Below are 20,124 nucleotides of genomic sequence, written 5' to 3' on the forward strand. Positions count from 1 at the left end.
ATTGAGTTGTTTTTCCAGCAAGGTAAATGAACTGTTGAACACGGCAGATTTCTACTGTGTGGCAGACGAGAGCTGCACCACGTCCAGATGGGTCCAGGGAGCAATTGTATGTCAAAAAGGCAAATTGTTTCCCAGTCTTGTGGAGGACTGCTCTATCCTTTGAGATACATTATTGTTTTCAAATGTGATAGGCACACCTGTATGCTACTGATGTAGGCCTTTTAATTTTAGCATTGTAATAGAGCAGCAGACTGTTTCTTAAGAGTTTAGTATCTAAATGTCCAAATTATTGTGCATTCGCCAGCCTTAACTCCATTTTCCTGTGCTGAGTGTGTTTCCCTTGAGTGTTTCCCTCAAATCAGTATAATATGTCTACGATCCAAACTGATTTCACTGGTAAAAAACTTCATACTGTTCGTGTTCTCTGGCCTGCCATCCACAGTTGTACGAAGGGTTTGCAGTATAGACCAAAGATGCTATGACTGACCTTTTTGTTTCAACCACTAAGGCACCTGACTATTCACTTCCTCAAGTACTGACATAACCCTCATTCTGCTTTGCTGCCAGCCCTTCCTACCTAAAACATCAGCACTGGGCTAAAAAAGTGGGTTGTATTTGTTCTCTTTACAATGGCCATTTTTGGTAGTGCTAGTCAGAGTGACAAAAATATAAGAACAATGTAAAGTGAGTATTTGGCAATGATAGTATTCCCATTCATGACCTTGCCTATATCCGCAGAATCCAAATTGGTACTCAAAATTTTAGTAGCCAAATGTAATTTTCTAGCAAAAACTACTTTACTGCCTTTCTTTTAATATGCAGGTTCTCCTAACTAGCTACTAGTAGGGCTGATTATCTTCCCAGAAGATAATGGACTTTTCTCAGGAATCTTAGTTTTCTGGTAATAAATATTTGTTTCATCAAGGTGGCCATAATTCAATTCATTGTATTTTATTTTAATTGAGGTTTTCTACTTTGGTGTAAGAAAAAGGTTACATTTTTCCCTTTACACTTTCTAGATGAATTGTTATATTACACGAAGTTTATTCAAAACTTAAAAATACAAGTAGCAACAACTTCAAATCTCCCTGATGTGTTGTGGGAAATATGGAAATAGTAGAAACAAATTCCATTCAGTGTATGGACAGTGGCTGAATAAGGAGGTTTCCTTATTTTATTTGTATAGCTTGTGCCTGAACTATTGAGAGCAAAAGACCACCAACCTTCCTGAAATTTCGATCATTTGTTTAAAACTGAGTGTAAGAGAATTGGAAATCAAAATGATTGATGGAAAAATTTAAAGTAATTAACCTGCAACAGAAGGCAAAGAAAAAAGTGATACATTTCAAGGCTTATAAATCCATTTTTCCTTTTCATTAGTTTCTGTAAAATGTCATGATCAGCATTATATTTTCTTGGCTTTACTCCTTACCTCTTCAGTGTGCCTAGCGCTGAAACTTTTTTGCTTCTCAGAATAATCTGTAACAATCAGTCCTCTATAATAATAATAATGAAAAAGATTGTAAACTAGAAGTTTACCCACAACTCAGTGTTCTAAATTGCCATGCCAATCATGCCATCATGAGTGTCAAATACATTTTGGCATTTATATTTCCTTGAGTTCACTAGCACTATGGACAGCTGTGTCTTGGTGATTGTATTTAATGGTTTTAATCTCACTCTGTTTTCATCTTCACGCTCTGTGTAGCTTTCTCATGATCCTTCACAACAAGCAAAAAGTTACAGTCCTGAGGCTGGGATGAGAGTTAAGCAGATGCTGTTTTGGTTCACAATTACAATTCCTTCAAGGCTATTAGGGGATATTACGGCTGGACAGGCCGGCAGCCCACCCCCCTCCTCCATCCTAAGATTAAATTCATTGTCCCTGACATCAGCCATTAAGTGAGAGGAATCTGCAAATGCCCTTATTCAGCTTCAGGAATAGCCAGTTTTACACTTTCTAAATGTGAACTCTGCTAATTTGTATTTTAGGAGTGCAGCTTGGGAGTTCAGTATAACACCCATATGTCAGCAGCAATTCTTCTTTGTAAGGTGAATCATGCAAAGTCCGATGGTTTTAAAGGTGTTGATATAAATTTATTTGATAGAAAAATGGCCATTTTGTCATCTCTGTCATATTCTTGGAAAAGAAAATATGTCGTGGAGTTAAGACTCTCTCCATTGCAAATATTTGCACAGCACTTAATCTTTTTTTTTTTCCTTTTTGAGTGTAAAAGGAAAATGGAACATTTTGCTGATCCATGAGCACCAATGCAAAATGAAAATGTCTGAGCTTTCCAGTCAGTCCATGCACCAAAGCCAGAAGTGCATCAAAAAACAAGAAAGGACAGCCTAGCCTACAAATAGGTACTCTGCAAGATCCTCCTGAGATGAACAATTCGCTGACTAGGCTGCAGCATTTAGAAGAGGCCAGGCTGTTTCCCCCCATCCTGCTTACTTGCCTGTACAAGCTGAGGTGCATTCGTGCAGCATTTGTTCCTTTTCACATCAGTGGAGCAGAGGGATCAGAAAAGTTCACTGAAAACTCCTGTTGGGGCCTGGGGAGAGGTTTTTTTAAATATATGCCTGGAAGGAAAGCTAAAGATGATTGAATTTCACTTTGATAGCTTGTAAATGGGCTTTGTCAGCTGTGATTCTTACTTTTTTCCAACACTGTATGTGGCACCCCTTGTCACCAATGACATTTAAGAGAATATGTCTCCCAGCATTGCCTTCTGATGAAAGGAAGGGTCGAAGATATTTTCCAGATTCACAGTCCGAGTGTTTCTTGTGACTATTCTTTTAAGGCAGATGGGGAAAAGTGTTACAGCCTTTTCTTCTATTCCCAGATGGATCTACCTGAAGTATTCCCAAGTATCTATAAAGAAGCAGTGGGTGTCCCATAGAGGAAAGCTAAATACCCTAGTACGGACTGGGGAGAGTGCATGAGACAGTTTATCCTACTGGCCTTATCACTTGTTATAGTTTTGCAGTCATTGACAGTAATATTTCTTTAATCTGGAATACTGTTAGAGAGGATGTAGTATGTTGGAATTTTTGTCAGTTTTAATACTCAGCAGTAATTTATAATATTCTGAGAAATTAATGTATTATTAAATATATGTCTACAGCTCTGAATATGTGTTATGACACCTTCGAAGGATTTTGTCTGTTCCTAGAACACCCACCTCTAAGTTCGATTCATTTATTTTGCCATTTGGAGCATGTATTTTGTAGTGTTTTCTAGCTGTAACTATACAGACATTGTAAAAGGAATGAAAAAATGTCTCTGGGCTTAGTATTTCAATCAGGTATCATTTTTAAAAAGTTCTGTGCCATCAGGATTAACATGTAGAAATTGCATATAGAAATATCTTAGCAGATATTCCAGAGTATCCTTCTGCAAACTGAGCATTGGTACATTTTTTTTGTTAGATCTCCTTTACGATGAATAACTCACTATATGAATGTCTACAACATTTCCTTTCTTTTAAATGTGCACCAATGCAAAGCCTTTCCTTAAGCCCAGTCATGACTGGGACTTTTCTCTTTTCCATTTTGCCTTTTCCCAGCCTTGTCTTTCCTTATCTTCAGTTTGCCTTTGGGCCAAGACTTACCCACGTTTTTGAGCTGGATGCAAAGTTTCACAACCCCTTGCTCCCTGGGTCTGCTCCCACCCCAGGGAAGTGTGTAACTTGTCAACCTGGTGGTGTGGTAATGCTTGTGAGGGACAAGTAATACATTGCCTGGATGAGAGCTGACAGTCCTCTGAGAAATAGGACAGTACCTCTGCCCTTGATCAGACTTTCCATTTGAAAGTTTTCATTTTGGTAATTACATCCTTCCCAGATAGTAGCTATAGTCATTGATCATCCTAATATCATTATAACTGATTCCCATAAGTCACCTTTTAAAGACACTTTCTGTGATTTCTTTCCCCCTATATCTTCTTCCTCTGCAGTCACAGGATAAGACGTTTTCTTTCTACCTTTCATCTGATTGATTAGAAATGCCACATACTTCCTTTACGTATGGCCTAGTAATATACACATCACATTTCTTCCCTCGGGATCTTAATCAGAACAAGTAATGGCCTTTAGCTTTTCTCATTAGCAAAATGGAAAAACACCATACCCCGTCCATTAGAAATACAGCATTGTAATATGAATTTATAGAAAAGTGGCTGCATGCCAGCAGTCATGGAGCGAATTTACCTTAAAGGATTTTCAGAGAGAAAGAAGAAAAAATCACCCTTTCAGTCTGGCAAGCAAATGTTTTGAGCCGTAACTTATCATGCCTGTCTGTCAGGCATTTTGCTCTTGGTCCTTAAGTATTGTTTGGACAGCTCTGTCATATAAAGGGCATTCATCAGGAGGAAATACCAGTGTCTTTATCTGTATTAATGTCTTCCCCAGTGTTGATTCCCTTCCCAGATTATCTTCCTCATTCTATCACCTCGTATCAGAATGAGAGGGAGGAGAGTAAGTTTAGAAGATCTTGTTATGTTTTGCATTGCTTTTAATTTTTCACAGAATGTGCTAATGTGAAAAAAAATGTAACAAGAACAACCATTACAGCATACTCGTCTATCAAATGTTTACCTGAGACTGCTGCTATGCTTTTTTTTAGCCCTGTATAAAACTATTTACAATCAGTACACTGAGAAAGAGGACAAGACTGATTAAGAGGGAGTTTTCCAAGTGAAGTGAATCGCTTTTCACTTGGCTTGGACCTAACCAATGTTAAAATTCATACACTAGTATTTGTGCTTATACTGTCCAGGACTGTAAGAGAGTCTTTTATTTGTAATTGTGTATAATTTGAATGTATATGAGCTGACTCTTGTCTCCTTTGGAAATACTGAAGGAATACAATGGACAGCCTTGGAATGCTGCTATTCCAAGCTGCTATTTACCAGCAGTAAAACACATCAGTGAAATAATGTGAAAGACCTGAAATAGTCAAAAATGGGAGATACTCTAAAGGAACCTGTTTAGGACAGTTTAGGAGGGGAATTAGTGATTAGTTGACAAAACAGGAAGACTTAAGGCAAGGAGGGAAAACTGGGGTTTGTATTGGACATTTTTTTTTTGTTCTTTCATTTTTTGTTGTTCTTCTATTTTTATTTTTTTTTTTTTTACTTTTTGATATATTTCCTCGTCCACTCACCTTCCCCTTTGTAGTTAGTATGAAACTATGACAAACTGGGCGAGATTCTGTGTAGCTGTTACCACCGAGTAAGTTTAGGAGTTCAGCACTGTAAGCACATCACTACATGGTAGACAAGCTCCTGACATAGTAATATGGTTCAGCCCACTTAGCCAGCACCCTGCTAAAAGGCAAGGTTTCTCCTTTGGTTATGAGCCCTGGAGGTGATACAGTCTGCTGTGTCTCAGAGATCCTGCCACAGCTGATAATTAACATATTTGGTGGCAGACTGTAATATTCTTACTCAGTCGCACTCTGTCAGTAGGGCATTGGTATTGATTTTGAAAGGACTTTTCTCCCAAAAGAATTTCAAGAATTTGTGGAAAGTGGGAAAAAAGAAGGCCTCACAAAAATGGTTACTATTGCCATCTTCCCTGCCACATAAGCAAAGCTAATGATTGTGTAAATATATTTAAAGATTTTAACAGACCAATTTGTATGCTAATGAGAAGCAATATTTTGTACTGCATTATTTTAAACCATAGTACTTTAAATGTATTGAAGTTGCCACCAGCCATTAAAGGTTGGTATTCTCTATTATCCACATCCTTTCCAAATACAAACATGGCTGATCCTTTTGCTCAAGTTACAGATAGAAAGAAGGGCACACTGAGCAACATCCATGGTTTCCAGTTTGTGGGAAATTCATCTTACGAAATTTGGTTTCATTCTGATTCATCTCTTAAAAACTCAAAACAAAACAGAAAGATTCTCCCATGAGCCAGAAATTCCGAATGAAAATTAATTTTCTGAAACAATGACTCATGGTACTTCCAATACAAAATATACTCCAAAAAATCTTGACAGCTGCCAACTGTTTAAACATCCCTCTCGATTGCTGTGCTGCTCCATGTCAGCTTTCAGGCAGCAGCTGCAAAACACTCCCAGGATTTCATGTTCCAGAGCAGCCTCCCCATGTCCGATGCTTTGGGCAGGCTTCCAGATCTACAGGTCTGGTTGCTGAGGACTAGATTAGTCCTGGGAACCAAGTCAGGAAATCCCAGGAATGTTGCTTTGGGCAGGCAATTTGATGGGATTGTCCTGGAAGAAAAGCAGGGCGCCAACTCGAGGGCTGAACAGGGACTGCCGGTTCTTGGGTGTGCAGGAAGAGGCAAGGATGTCCCAGAGCTTCACCCAAGACCCAGATGGAAGTGAGGCTCTCGGGCTTGCAGACTCCCAACTCAACCACACCAGCTGTGCGTTGAGCAGCCTGGAAGCCCCAAGTGCATGTCTTGCAGGATATGTGGCCACACACACCTGGCAGCAGTCTAATTTTCCTTGTATCCTTAACCATAAGAGTCCAGCATTTCCTACCTGAGCCTGGACTTGCATGTTCACCATTAGTACAGGAAAGCCAGCTTTTAAGGTATCCCTAGTGCCATGGTTAGCTTCCAGTGTGAGCCCTAACAGGAAATAGGTGATGTCCGCATCTGTGCTCACTGAATTGGCAAGTTTTCCATCTCTGAATGCAGGGTACTTGTGGACAGCTGTTTTTTATGAAGTTTTAAGATGGTTTCCTTTGGTTTCTTTCATCCATACAGTATGGACACTTGCATACAGTAGTCTGCTTTTCTGTAGACACTTCAAGTTCGTGGAGATTTAGTAGCCTCTAGAAGACATGTTTACCTCTAGAAAGCAACTGTTTGTTCACATAAATGGATATGTTATTAATAATAGCTTAATGTGCTCATGTGTTTGGACTTTCACTGACACATTTATTTATTTACTTAATTTATTTATTTATTACTGAAAATATTAAAACGTACAGATCAGTTTTACTAGCAGCCATTCATCAGGGACTAATTGAAAGAATTGCATTCAGACAGAAATTCCTAATAATTTCCATCTGAGGGGGTGCATAGGGAATCTTTATGTCAGTAGAAGCAGTTATAATTCTACTGCATCACCCCTTTACTCTTCAGTATACAGGACCTGAAAGAAGAATATAAATGTGGCAATCTCAGTGATTACTGAGCCTGGCTGACCAAGACAGTGCAGTATATTCTTTTGTTATAGTACAGTCACTATACCCTGGCTTTATATAGGGTGCTGCAGACAGGATATATATCATGTAATAAATCATGCACTAACCTATGCTCAAAAGCTTGCCCCAGAGGTCTAATAATGTACATTCGCAGAACAGGTATAGAGGGGGTATTAGAACAAAATAAAAAATGCCCCTTTTGTAGAGAAACGGATTAGAACTGAAGAATTAAGAATTGAAGTACAACAAATCACCAATCTTAGTCTTCATTTTAAGTGTAGAAGAAGTCTTGCTCTCTTGCAAATGTATCCATCAGCTGCATGGTATTATTTTAATTATGCAAAAAAGACGTTTTCACATCTTGAGGCTATTCATTTCTGTGAATCAGTCTACATTTCTGTGCAGCCTCCATGGATCCCTGGCTACAGTGGAGGCTTTGTCACAAGGAAGACAAGAGTGAAAATATCATGGGCTTAGGTATGCTGACATGGACTACAGGGATCATTAGCATCCTGAGGTCAAGTTCCATAGCTGTCTATAAACTGATAAATATAATGTAGAATCATGGAATCAGCTAGAACAACTTCTCATAAAGAAGTATTCCTATGAGAAGTTTGACTTGACGTTAATGAACGGTACAATTAAAACGGGAACTTAATTTTCACATCCTGATGGGTTTTCCTCCATTTTTTCTTTTCAGACACTGTTGAGATATCTGAAAGTGATTTGAGACTTCCATCAAGTTCATTTGTAATGCCAACCTTTAGACTTTAAAATGTGGTTAAAGTGAATGATCCAGGTTTTTATTCATCTGTTTCTACAGATGTTTCTGGAGCGCTGTTTGCATTTACTACAGTTTATACAAACCTGGGATTTTATATGCTAGTGAGAGCGTGGTGCCCAGCTGTATGTCGTGATTTGACGGTTCTCACATTTGTTTACTCTAAATAGTCTTTATCTGATTAGTCCTGATCACTCTGCTTTAGTAGCAGGCCTGAATTTTGGAAATCAAGACCTGTTAGCTGGGGGGGAAGGTTAACTCATCTGCACTGTTGTACCTTTGTATTACTCTGATTTCCAAAGGTAGGGATTTGTGAAGGATGCTAGAACTCCTGAAGAGAAAAAGGAGATCAGTTTGTAAATATAGTTCTTGAAGTTATTATTCTCTCTGCCTTCATTTAACTTGCCCAGAGAATTAGGTAACATCTCATTAGGAAGGTTGAAAGGGTAGTGATAGCCAGTGTTCCTAAATACATTCGTATTACTGAGCAGCAGGGAAGGAAGGTTAAATCTTGCAAAGATTTCTATTCTCTGCCTGAACAATGAGTGCAGTGGCCCAGTGACAGGATTCTGTTGAATGACAGTGCTGTTCTTGATAGGGCTATGGTAATTGTGCAGTAAAATTGCATTATATCATTATATTTTAGGCCAGTATGATAATTATTAGCAAAAATATTGTAATATATGCAAAAAAATTATATCTTTTATTCTCACATTCTTTAATTGGGAAAAAACTAAGATTAATAACAGCCATTGAATAATTACAGGATTGAGCTGGAAAATGAGAATGTGTCTGGGTAGCAAAAGATATTTGAAGTTTAAAGTGAAAAATGTGGTGGCTGGATATTGTATTTTATTGAACTGCCACTGGTGCTGATGAGCTAGATGGTTCTTTTCTCTTCCTGAGTTCTTACCTCTCCATGCCAGACTATGGGATAAGAGGACACAGCAAGACAATGTTCTTTTCTATTGGAGAACAGGGTATTTTCAAATGAGAAGGTGGAACCAGGGACAAAAAAATGTCAGTTTTGTTCTGTATTTGATTAAAGTTATAACCACTTAGCAATGGTCAGAGAGATGCTTTTTTTTTTCTTCTCAGGGAAAGAGATTTGAAAGTGGAAGGGCAGGTTTCCTTGGGGCAGGGGGAGAGAGAGAAAGGTGATAAAAATAAATCCAATCAACAGTCTCATTTCCTTTAGTTTTCCAGCATTGCAAATGTTTTCACATAATTCTTTTAGTGATGCAGTGTCTAGACTTCTCAGATGGTTTATAAAAAAAACCCACAAACAAACCCTGGCATTAATTCTGAGAATCCTAAAAGCTAAGTCATTATCACTGTGCTATAACTCATGCAGTGATAGGAAACCACAAATAGTCACCAAAGACCAGACTCTGGAATCCTTGCTCTTTTAAGACACATGGATTAGCATTTACCCACATAAGACATCCCATTTAATCTCCCTTCAGCAGGCTCTTGTGGTGTAAATGCTTACCAGTTTATGCTGGTACAAGACTTCTGCAATTTGGCTCTCACCCTGACTGAAAAGGCTCTGTGACTTCTCAGGAGCATGAAAGTTAATGAAATATGGAAAGTGATCTTCAATTCTTGCAACAGATATACATTTATATAAAACCAAAGTGAAACACTAGAAAGCAGCATTTACACACTGATTTTATAAAAGTCCTTTTCTTTAACATTTATTCCTTGCTCATTGCCCCTTGTAAGCCTACTAAGTGTTGTTCAGGGTTTCCAAATCTACTGCATACTGCAAGCTTACATGTTAATGTCTCATTTTGTAAATTCTTGCTGATTTTCTTTATACCAGGAAACTTATTCACACTGAGCAGGTTATGAACTGTTACCACTGTAGAATCTCACAGTACTCATAGTGGCCAAGATAGTTAACGTATATCCAGTAGCTGCCTTCTATTCACAGCTATGTTATTTTGAAGGCAATTAGGCTTATAAATGGAATTGTACTTTGGGGTGTTTTCTTCTATTTTCTGTAAATGAAAACCTTCAGAATTTAAACAAAGTGTGTGGCCAAAGTCTTCTGGTAGTGTAAATGAAATCGTTTGGTCTTGTAAGAGGCGTTCACTCTTTCAGGCACTGTCTTGGTTGAAATTTAGTGACTAAGATCTGGTGTTCTAAGAAGAGGTGTTTGCAGTGTATCTCAGCTGTTAGGCACTTGCCTGGCTCTGTATTAACCTGGGCCCAAGAAAGGCAGGCTGGAGGCTTAGTAGGGCAAATGAATAAATGGATATTACTTGTGCCATTGTGTCAATATAAAAACTCCTTTAAATTTCCTGCAGGTCATTCTGCTACACCTTTGATGGGTGAAATATATTATCCTACTGCAACATGCTCCCTCACTCTGCCTGGTGCAGGCAGGTGCCTGCCTCCTGTTTTTATCTTCCCAATGCCTGCCACCTTTATGGGTTTAGTGTTTGCTGCAGGCTTAAGATGAAACTTGCTGGAGCCAGGCTGGCATACCCCACTGATCCTTCTTGGAGTTTCATTTCGTTCCCTTAACCCACCTTCTCATTCGTTACCGCCTTTCATTTAAGTCTTTGTAGTCAGAGAGGGTAATACCTGAAAGAAGAACAGAGGTGTAAATGTATATTACTACTCTCTCATTTTCTAGCTATATATTTTTTCACGTATTTAAGCAGTTTCAGAAAGGTAAAAACAAAAATCCCACTGGAAAAGGTGCAAGTGGAATTGTAGTATATAGGCTAAATTGATGCCCTGGTATGTGCAGTCTGAATTAAGCAGTCATTATAAAACATGCATTATATTGTAATACTGCACATCCTCAGTGCTTAGAACATGCATTCTATATACTGTATGAAGAAATTAATAGTTTACAAATATATCAAGAGCACAGTGCCACCAGCAATGTCTCTTTTTTCTCTCTGTATTAAAAATTTTCAGCTTTTAAAGGATCGAAGTGCCAAAAAAGTTCCCTTATAGTCTCCAGATCCATCATCTGTGTGTGCAGAGTTACTATTCATTTTACTGTCAGAAATAAGCGGCTTCTACTTTTAGACCCACAAAGCCTGTACAGTTGTGGAACAATAAGCAGTGTTTTCTTCTGCCTTGCACATACTTTGTTGAATGACCGATCACATTACAGCTCGAGAATCTTTTATCCTGATGGAAACGTATGACAAAGAAAGAATGGATTTGGATTTTTCAGATTCTCTCATTTCAGTTCTTACAATACTAATATTTAGTGGAATTTGCTGGGTACTGCTAAGCTGAGCATGTGAGTCATGCTGTCTCTCTTTCACACGTACATGTGGATAAAGAACTTTAGCGAGTGTGGTTCATGGAGAAAAATTTCAGTGATGGTCTTCTAACACAGATGTCTTCTTTGTTTGCCATCTGCCTACTTCCAACTTATGTTAGTTTCATAAGGTAGATGGGAAGCCATATGTAGACTATGTATGCATACAGAACCTGTGGTCCCCATGAAGCTGCAGAGACCCTCAGCTAAGGGATGTTCTTAGAGCACAATCTTCATCCTGGTTGATTCTGAGCAGGATAGATATAAAATGTGTAGCTTTTGTTCTGAATCTCACAATTCTTTCTGAAGCTTTTTTGCACCTCCCAGTGTGGTCAGCCCTCATTCCAGTACATCTGGAGCGTACTGTTTTACAGAATAGCTTGGTAAAGTGTCTGGGGGAGCCGGGGAGAGACACAGGCTCCAGTGTGTGCTGGGTATGGAAGCTACTGAAAAACAGTGTTCAGGAAGCTTTCTACTAAAACCCAACTGTTAATATTCATGACAAGAAATTCAACTTTTGCATTATCCAAAGCCAGTATGTATTATCACTGACATTGTGCCTTAGCACTATGTAATCTTTAATGTGTTTATCCCATGGGATCAGAGAATTAGGATTATGTAGTGAATAAAGGAAATACATGCAAACTTGATTGAGCTAATGTCAGTTATAACAAAAATTAATCTGTTCTCCTTTTTCATTAGTAAACAAACTAAACTAAAGCAGCTTCTCAGTGCTAGGCTTCCCATGGTGAAAACAGGTCCAGCCCAGCACACACTCCTGAATTCATGTGGTCTCAGCTGGGACTCCTTGTGTCTGTGGGGGGACTCCTTGTGTCTGTGGGGGGACTTTAGATACTTAAGACCAATTGTGTCTCTGAGAACTAAACCCTAGTTGTCCTTTATAGTTTTGTAAAGTTTTTTACAGAGCCTCAATGGATCTTTAAGTGAGAGTATGGAGACTGAGAATCACTTCCGAGCCCCTACAGTGTGTTTAATTGTTGACCTGGCTACTCTTTCCTGAAATGTTGAGGGTATCTTTACATTCATAAAGATGAATACATGAAATATGTTTGGATATTGCACTGAAGGGCACAATGTGTGTACCTGTAATACAGACCAGTCTGCTGCTGTGTGTTCAAGCTGTTAAGCAGCAGTACACTGTAGGATTGAGCCTTGTGTAACTTTTACTAACACCAAATTCTTTGCCACAAAAACTGTCATTTCATTTATGCCATTGGTGGAGCTAATTTGGCCCACATTGTTTGTTTTAATTGTAGAGCTCTAGATGATTTAACCAAAAGGTTCAACCACCATTACAGTGGACGTGACAAGCAGAATGTTATTTACATGGGAGAAGTCACATTCCTACAGTTCTTCAGGGAGTCTGGCAAGTAACTAGATGGCTTTGGTCTCCAGCACTGTAGAACACCTGCTATTTGGCTGAATTCAGTTAAAATTCATGCAAAAAAAATTAAATGGGGAAAGTATGGGGAGGTAGGTGTGAGTGTCTGGAAAGACCAGGGCAAGCAGTTTTCCCTAGAGATTGTGTAGCAGTGAAGGAAGCAACGCAAAGTAGTCTGGCAAGTAAAATCAGGATCTGCTTCAAGAGGAAAATAATAACTAGAAGTAAGAAAGTGCATGGCTACCGAGAGCAGTGCTTGCAGAGTCAGCAAAGGCAACAGTTAGTTCCCGGACAGTTTCAAATTTTGTGCTACAGACCTCAGTGCCAAAGTATTTTGCAAAAAAGTGGAGTGGTCTGAATTAAAAGGCAGTTGAAGCATTTTATATTTCTGTATTAAAACTCATGTGTTTGTGTGCAAGATAAGAGAATGGCAGACAAGCGCATGTTATAAGAGTCTGAATGTTGATCTTTTGCGGGGTTCAAGGAAGAACTTGGAGGAAGTCCAAGTTGAACGAGGCTGCTTTATTCTTGAAATTAACACTTTTAATTAAAATCTATATATATTTGTCCAAGTGAAGCTAGCCTCTATAGGTGTTTAAAACCCTTGTAGGTCTTTGCAGGACTATAAGAATGAGTGCTTCAGGTTGATGTTAAATATTGACACATTTAGAACAATGCTACACAGCAGATGTCGTCCCAACATGTTGACGGCAACATTACAAAGCAGAACGAATGGAGCGGAAGCAGCTTTGGAACACCCTGCTGTAACATTCTCATTAACTTCTAATCTGTAAGGCTGGAGATTAGCCCAACTGTACTGAGTACAATAGGGATAGTTGGCCTAATGTCTTTGGTGGGCTAGCATTCATAAAAAAAACTATTGAATTCAATTCTCTTCCTGAAGAATGAGGAAAAGGAGCTGCAGAAAAACATGGCCTGGTACAGGCATACAGACACTGGGGCACTCTCATCTCTTTGCTCAAGTTAAGGAAAACACTGTGAATTTTAGCAAAAATATTTTAATGGTTTTCAACAGAATATGCTACTCACATTGCAAGTATACATTCTATGCCAGTTATGTTCCTCACTGATTTTTTTTCCTATAGAAAACAATTTAACTCAAATTTTTTTTTATTATTCTACTTGAACGAAGACTTCAGAATTTAGCTGTGGGATTCTTAAATATGGCATTCTCATTCCCTAAGGCCTTTCTACAACATTGCTGCGGAGTCTGCACCCCACTATGCAATTTCGTAATGCGTGTTTGTGACAGGCATATCAAACCATCCAGTTAGTTTAGAATTGAGGTGAGAGAGTGCTTTAAATGTAAATTTTACTGTAAACAGCGGAATAAAACCTTGCAAGCACTTCCTAGCTCTGCCAGGAAGCAAAGCTATATTTAACTCATTTTAAAATTCATCAAATACATTCTGGGCTGATTCAGATCTTTGGTGTGTCTTTGAAGATAACGTGTAGTGGAAGTGTCATACAGTCCGTTGTGGGATTGGGCATGTTCTGAGATTCTTGTCAGTGAAGACATGCAGTTAGGACTTAATTGTAGAAAGAAAAGTACATATAGGTCTGATGAGTTAGTATTGATATCTTATTAGAAGATTTTAACAATATCTGTTGCATTCAGTTTAGGAGCTTTATAAGGAGTCCTGTATATAAAGAGATTAGTGCCATATCAGTGGCAAAATTCACAGGCACTCATCTCTTTTAAAGAAGATTGTCTTGTAGTACTTGAGAGACTCAGTATTTTAGAGAAGCTAATACAAAGTTTTGCTATATTAATAATTTGCAGAAGTTTCAAAATGCATAGAAAAGATCACTAGATATTAAGAATAAGCCATAAGAATTTAGCTACAGATTCTATGTACAAAAGGAAAAACTCCCAGAAATATCTTCGTCTTCCTTTGTTTTCCCAGTCTCGGAGTGCACCTCCCTGCAGCTTTGTATCCCTGTAAACTCAACTGCTGTTATTGACAGGGTTAAATAAAGACTGGAATAAACCTGTCAAATTTCATGCTTCATTTTTTGTAGATGTCATTAGATAAGATCAGTAAGACTCGAAAAGATTGTTTAGATGGTTTTTGTATCTGTAACCACTGTATATAATGCTGCTATTGTGTCCCTACTGGTTGGGGTTGGGGTTTTTTTGTAAATACACATAGAAGTCCATTTTAGAAGCCCTGTGAACAATCTAAATCTATCAGCAAGGTGTTTGCGCTTGCCTATATCCTACCACTGCCTACAATCCTTAATTAAAAGAAATAATAGACTATATACTAACAAAAAACCTCTGAATAGGAAATTGGAATGGCATCATGCTTCTAATATGGTTTTATGCATCTTGATTGTGGTTTTCTAATGTTCATTTGCCTTTAATTTGTTCTAGTACATGACTGCTGCTGCACCTATGCAAGGGACCTACATTCCCCAGTACACTCCTGTGCCTCCAACAGCTGTCCCTATTGAAGTAAGTTTGCCTCCATCCATGACAGTAGAGTGAAGGGGTAGCAGAACTCTTATCTATTATGCCTCCTTGCACCTGTTGTTTGAAAGGGGCCTGAAGTTACTTCATGAATGTTGCCTGTAAGCTTCCAGCTTTTAAAATGAGGACTGCAGATTTCTTTCCTTTTTCTTTTCTTTCTTTTCCTTCTTCCCCTCCCCCCCCCCTTTTTTTTTCCATTTAATTATTTGCAAGGGCTCTTCTTTTGCGTTTGTTTTGTTGTACAGCAGGACATGGAATAGAACATCAGTGATTATGACTGTTTTTTCCCCATGTACTTGGGAGGGAGATGGGAAGAGACAGGAAAACAAACCCAGCAGGCAGACCACGAACACAAAAGAGATTCCAAGAAGAGAAGATTGCAAGAGGGTTTGATGCGGTCCTTAGCGAGTATAGGTAATTGATGAAACATGTAGCCACCAGAAAAAGCGATTGAGCAATGGAAACCTTCCTCTTGTATATACAGACGTGGAGGATGCTGCACTGACTGAGTGCTTTTCATCCTTGAGGAAGGATTCGCTCCCTCCCTCCTTGGGGCTGAGTCATGCTGATGACAGTCTAATGAGTAAGTATTTACTCAACCCTGTAGACCACAAGCTGCCTGGAGAGTGTCAGCTTGGCCTCAACTTCTGTGAAGCTTCATAAGGGCCACTGAGCACAGCGAGAGGAGGAACCCTTGGCATCCTCTTCCCTTTGTGCTTCTCTTTGGTGCTACCCTCTTTTATTAATAACTTCTCTCCTACTCTGGGGTAATGCAAGGAGTGCCAGGGTCTCTGTACTTCTATCTTTGGCTGTGTAGACTTTGGAGTCTGTGCTATTACTACTTGTGCTTTGAGGCTACTGAGTTAGTAGTACTGTGTGGCATACCTCCGCCAGCAGTCAAGTGGACTCATCTTGGTTTCTCCCTGTTCTCAGCAAGTACTGAGAGAACTGAACAGGAAAGGCTGCTACTGTTCAGTCATACTGAGCTGGTCATGTTTTAGTCTTTTTTTGCCTCAGGATAATTTTGCCCTAAACCTTATTTGTTTACAAACAGGCCATGGGCGCCTCTTTTCAATTGCCATTCTTAGGTATTAAAATGAGCAGATACATATCCAAATTAAAAAGAGGTGGTGGAATGGAGAGTGGTTCACAGCAGTATTGGTTGCATATGGTGCTGACCAATGTGAATGAGAAATTAAGTTAATTCTTCCTCAGTCCTCCTCCCCATCACCCACTGGTATATTCACGCCTGCTAAAGTAATGTGATGCCTTAATTTTCTACTAGAATAAACAAAATATTATCTGAATATATAGCCTGTCTTGCTGTGATCCAGTGATGATAATTATTGTTAATGTTTATCTGTATTCATGTAGCATCATGAACCAGGACCCTATTATCCTGGCTGTTCCAAAGCAGACACCAAAAAAATATACTCTCTGCCCCAGAGAGCTTACAATCTCAGGATGAGATGGACAAAAGTGGAAGGATAAAAACAAGGAAGTAGATAGAAAAAGATAATACTGATAGTCTGTTAAGTAATAGATATAAAGAATTTCTGAAAAAAGAAACTGGTATTTTTAACAGATAATTTAAAACAAACTACCTGTTGTTTACACAGGACTCTAATAAAACCAAAGCAAGTGCTTTGTGCTCCCTCTTCTGGCTCTGTTGTGTGCAATACAGTAATAAAGCATGTTCCCTGAAGAGACCTACTAATGTTACTCATGTGACCAATGCACCAAACATGAGAGTAAAGGAAAGAAAATATAGCTTACTTTGAAAGCATAAAAAAATACTTAAAAATACTACTTAAAAATAGTATCATTCAGATTGTCTAAATAGGATAAGAAATGCATAATGTTAAATTCATACATGTATATTTGAAGTGTTTAGTTTTTAGTTTTTTTGCAAACATGTAAATAAAACTTCATTGGAGCTTTGACTTAACAGATAAAAGTCCTAGCGTGAAGTAAATTTATTTTTGAAGGGAACGTATAAAAGCAGTGTGTAGACGAATGCAATATTTTTCTAATGCGGTTAAAATTCTGTTGCATGTGTAGTAAAGTAGAGAGTGGTGGGCCTAGATTCTGCCTTTATTGTATTGCAAATCAGGCAAAATAAATGCGAACTCACTGTGAAGTTGTGGTAGGTAAGTGAAAATCAGAAGAGCCATATATATGTTGAAAAAAGACAACAGGTAAAATCCAGAATCCACTGAAGTCAGAAGTTTTGCCTCTGTCTTCGAATGGGCAGGGAACTGCCCTCAAAGGTGGAGGTGTTTTCCACTGCAGCCTGTGAGAGCAAAATACTGCAGGGGCTGGTATGCTAAGGAAGCTTCTTGTTGCTGGATTGGTTCTAAATCTGATGGAGTTTGTTGTGTTAGCATGTGGTTCCGCTATCTCAAACTCTCTCAATCTCTAGAGAAATACAGGAATGATGAGCTTGTGCTGAGCTCTTTTGTGTAGTTCACTGCAGTGAGCAAAATTAGTAAGTTTTTCATGTTATCATTTGATTCCCTAGGGTGTTGTTGCTGATACTTCTCCACAGACAGTAGCATCTTCATCACAGGAAGCCAGTGGTCAACAGCAACAGATGACAGTGGAAACATCCAGTGAACATGCGCCTGCATATTCTTACCAACAATCTAAGTAAGTAGGCATCCGCTTTCTAATCAGAAGGTTTTGATTCTTGATTAGAGTGGGCCATATTCTGCTCCCCACTTCAGCAATATAAATTCTGAGTAGCTTTGTTAAGTTCAGATGAGTTCTGGATATATAGCAGTGCAATTAGCAAAAGATTTTGGCTGATGGCCTCACCTTGGCAAAATGTCTTTGCCTGCAATGATATGATCTCTGTCTGCTGCTTTTCTGGACTGAGAAGGATCTCAACAACTGCGTTAATGATCATCATGCTGGGCTAAAGTAGCATCTGGCATCAGAGGTTAAAAAGAGGGTTTAAATTTTGTAGTGGTGAAAATATTGGCATGGTACACATGTAAAGGTTTCTTTCTGAAAGTGTAGGTAATGAAGCAGTATAAATTGCCCTGACTTGGTATTTGTGATTATACAAAAATGATGCTTTGCAGACACCAGGTGCACAGGAACTGGAAATGGAAGAAGAAGGGTTAAGAAAGGGATGGAAAGAAGCAGTGCTCTGTCTTTCTCCTGTCCTCTTCTCCCTTTGTTTTCTTCCCATGGAATACATTGGAGAATTCAAAATTTGTACACTGACAGCAGGATCTAGAATGCCTAAAGAGTCCCTTCATCTTCAGCATAATCCTCAAAAATTCCTTCTTCTCTTTGGCACATTAAAACTGTATTCTCACGAAGGTAAAGTTACTTAGTGACAGGGTACTCACCAGGGATGATCAATATTGGACAGATTCTAGGAAGGAGCTCAAACCCAGTCCTTTATTAATACATGTATGTTTAACACCACCATCCCTGTGAAAAGGAAATTACACTTTTTTTATCTTGGGGAAGGAAGCAGACAAATAGCCAGAAAAGAAATATGTTAGATATGTCAGTCAGTGCATCATGACAGTGTTTATAGAGGCATAAGATAGGAGCTGGTATAAGAATGATTAGAATCATACCAGTCTGTCAGTTGTTTTACTTCATTTTTGACCCCTGGAAGTGGAAGATGCATTTATTTGTCTAACATATAAGTAACAAATTGTTTCAGATCAATGTCCTTTTTTGACTGCAATAAAACATAAGACCTCACTATTTCTCGTGTCATGCCCGTATTTGTCTATACATACATATTACAAAAGCAATTCATCACAAGCTTTTTGTTGATGCACCCAGTTGGAGACACAGTCTATGCATGTGTATCCCTTCTAGTCATCAGTCTCTCTAGCACCTGTAAATAAATGATGGAAAAGTACATCTAGAGTATAATGGGCAAAGAGAGAAATATCTGGTTGGCTCGTTTTGGTGGCTGTGTTCTATAGGAGTTTGGATCTGACCATTCCTGTGTTCCAGTTACCTTTTGCTAAGTCTCGAACGAGAAGGACTTTGTTCAGAAGTCCTCATAAGGTATCTGTAAGCAGCAGATTCTGGCATTTTTCCCAAATAGGAGGAAGCTACATTGCAATTCTTTATTGAAATGGGTGCTGTGTTTCTTGCCAGTGTGGTGAATTCCCACATTCTCCGAGAACGATGTCCCTCATCTTTCCTTGTCAGCTACTGCCTTTTTGCAATGATGAATATACTTCTGATGGCACCGGCATTTATAGTCAGAGGAATTTCTTTTTTAGTCACACAGGCACATCCACTAGAGATTTTTTATTATGATTATTTCAGTATTTTTGTCTGAAACGTGCTCTCTATTTATATCTGCCAGTTGGAGGCAGAAATGCAACTTGTGGGAAGCTGTAGAAGCAAATCAAAATACATGAAATCTCTGTCTTAAAAAACCAAATTCTGTGAGAATATTTCAGCAACCTTTAATATAAAACCAAGTGAAGTTGTTTTCTAATTAAAATACAGTTTTATTAATCTCCTCTTTGAAGGGCACATTTATTGATAGCAAGCATTGTGCCCAATATACAACAGCTGTTTTCAAAGCAAGTTGAGAAGAAGTAATTAACATGACCAGACAATGATTTTGTCAGATATAGGCAAAGGAAAAGGCAGACACTATAAAATTATTTCATAGGAGCTGAACAGTCAGGAGAAAAGTTATAACAGTGTATTTCATTATTTTCTTTGCAACAATGACGAAATTGCAGGCAACGAAGGAGAGGCAATGTACTCAGAATGAACTGGGTGGTATAAGGACTCTGTACTCTCTTTGTAAGTAAAAATAAACCACGAGACTTGAAATTTAAGTTCTACTTTTTTAATCAGCATACACATTCTTTTCTTTAATATGCTGGCTGCTGTATTTGAGGATCCCACCCATAGATGTTCAGGAATGATATCTTCATGTCAAGAATCTGGCTACCTATTGTGTAGCAAT

General features: G+C 38.6%; 1 protein-coding gene across 3 annotated transcripts in view; it reads left to right on the forward strand.

Moving 5' to 3' along the window:
* RBMS3 (RNA binding motif single stranded interacting protein 3) overlaps positions 1–20,124 on the forward strand; it is a 712,107-nt gene that overhangs the window by 684,330 nt on the left and 7,653 nt on the right. For 2 of the 3 annotated variants that reach the window (XM_030490143.1, XM_030490152.1), the window contains 2 exons: positions 15,063–15,143; positions 17,680–18,889. In XM_030490143.1, the coding sequence (XP_030346003.1) occupies positions 15,063–15,143; positions 17,680–17,811 (213 nt within the window). In that variant the 3' untranslated portion in view covers positions 17,812–18,889. Of the gene's footprint in view, positions 1–15,062; positions 15,144–17,679; positions 18,890–20,124 lie in introns of those variants that run through there. The other variant, XM_030490138.1, reaches the window with a different exon arrangement.

The sequence above is a fragment of the Strigops habroptila genome, chromosome 1 (genome assembly GCF_004027225.2).
Source record: "Strigops habroptila isolate Jane chromosome 1, bStrHab1.2.pri, whole genome shotgun sequence".
Classification (NCBI taxonomy): Eukaryota; Metazoa; Chordata; class Aves; order Psittaciformes; family Psittacidae; genus Strigops; species Strigops habroptila.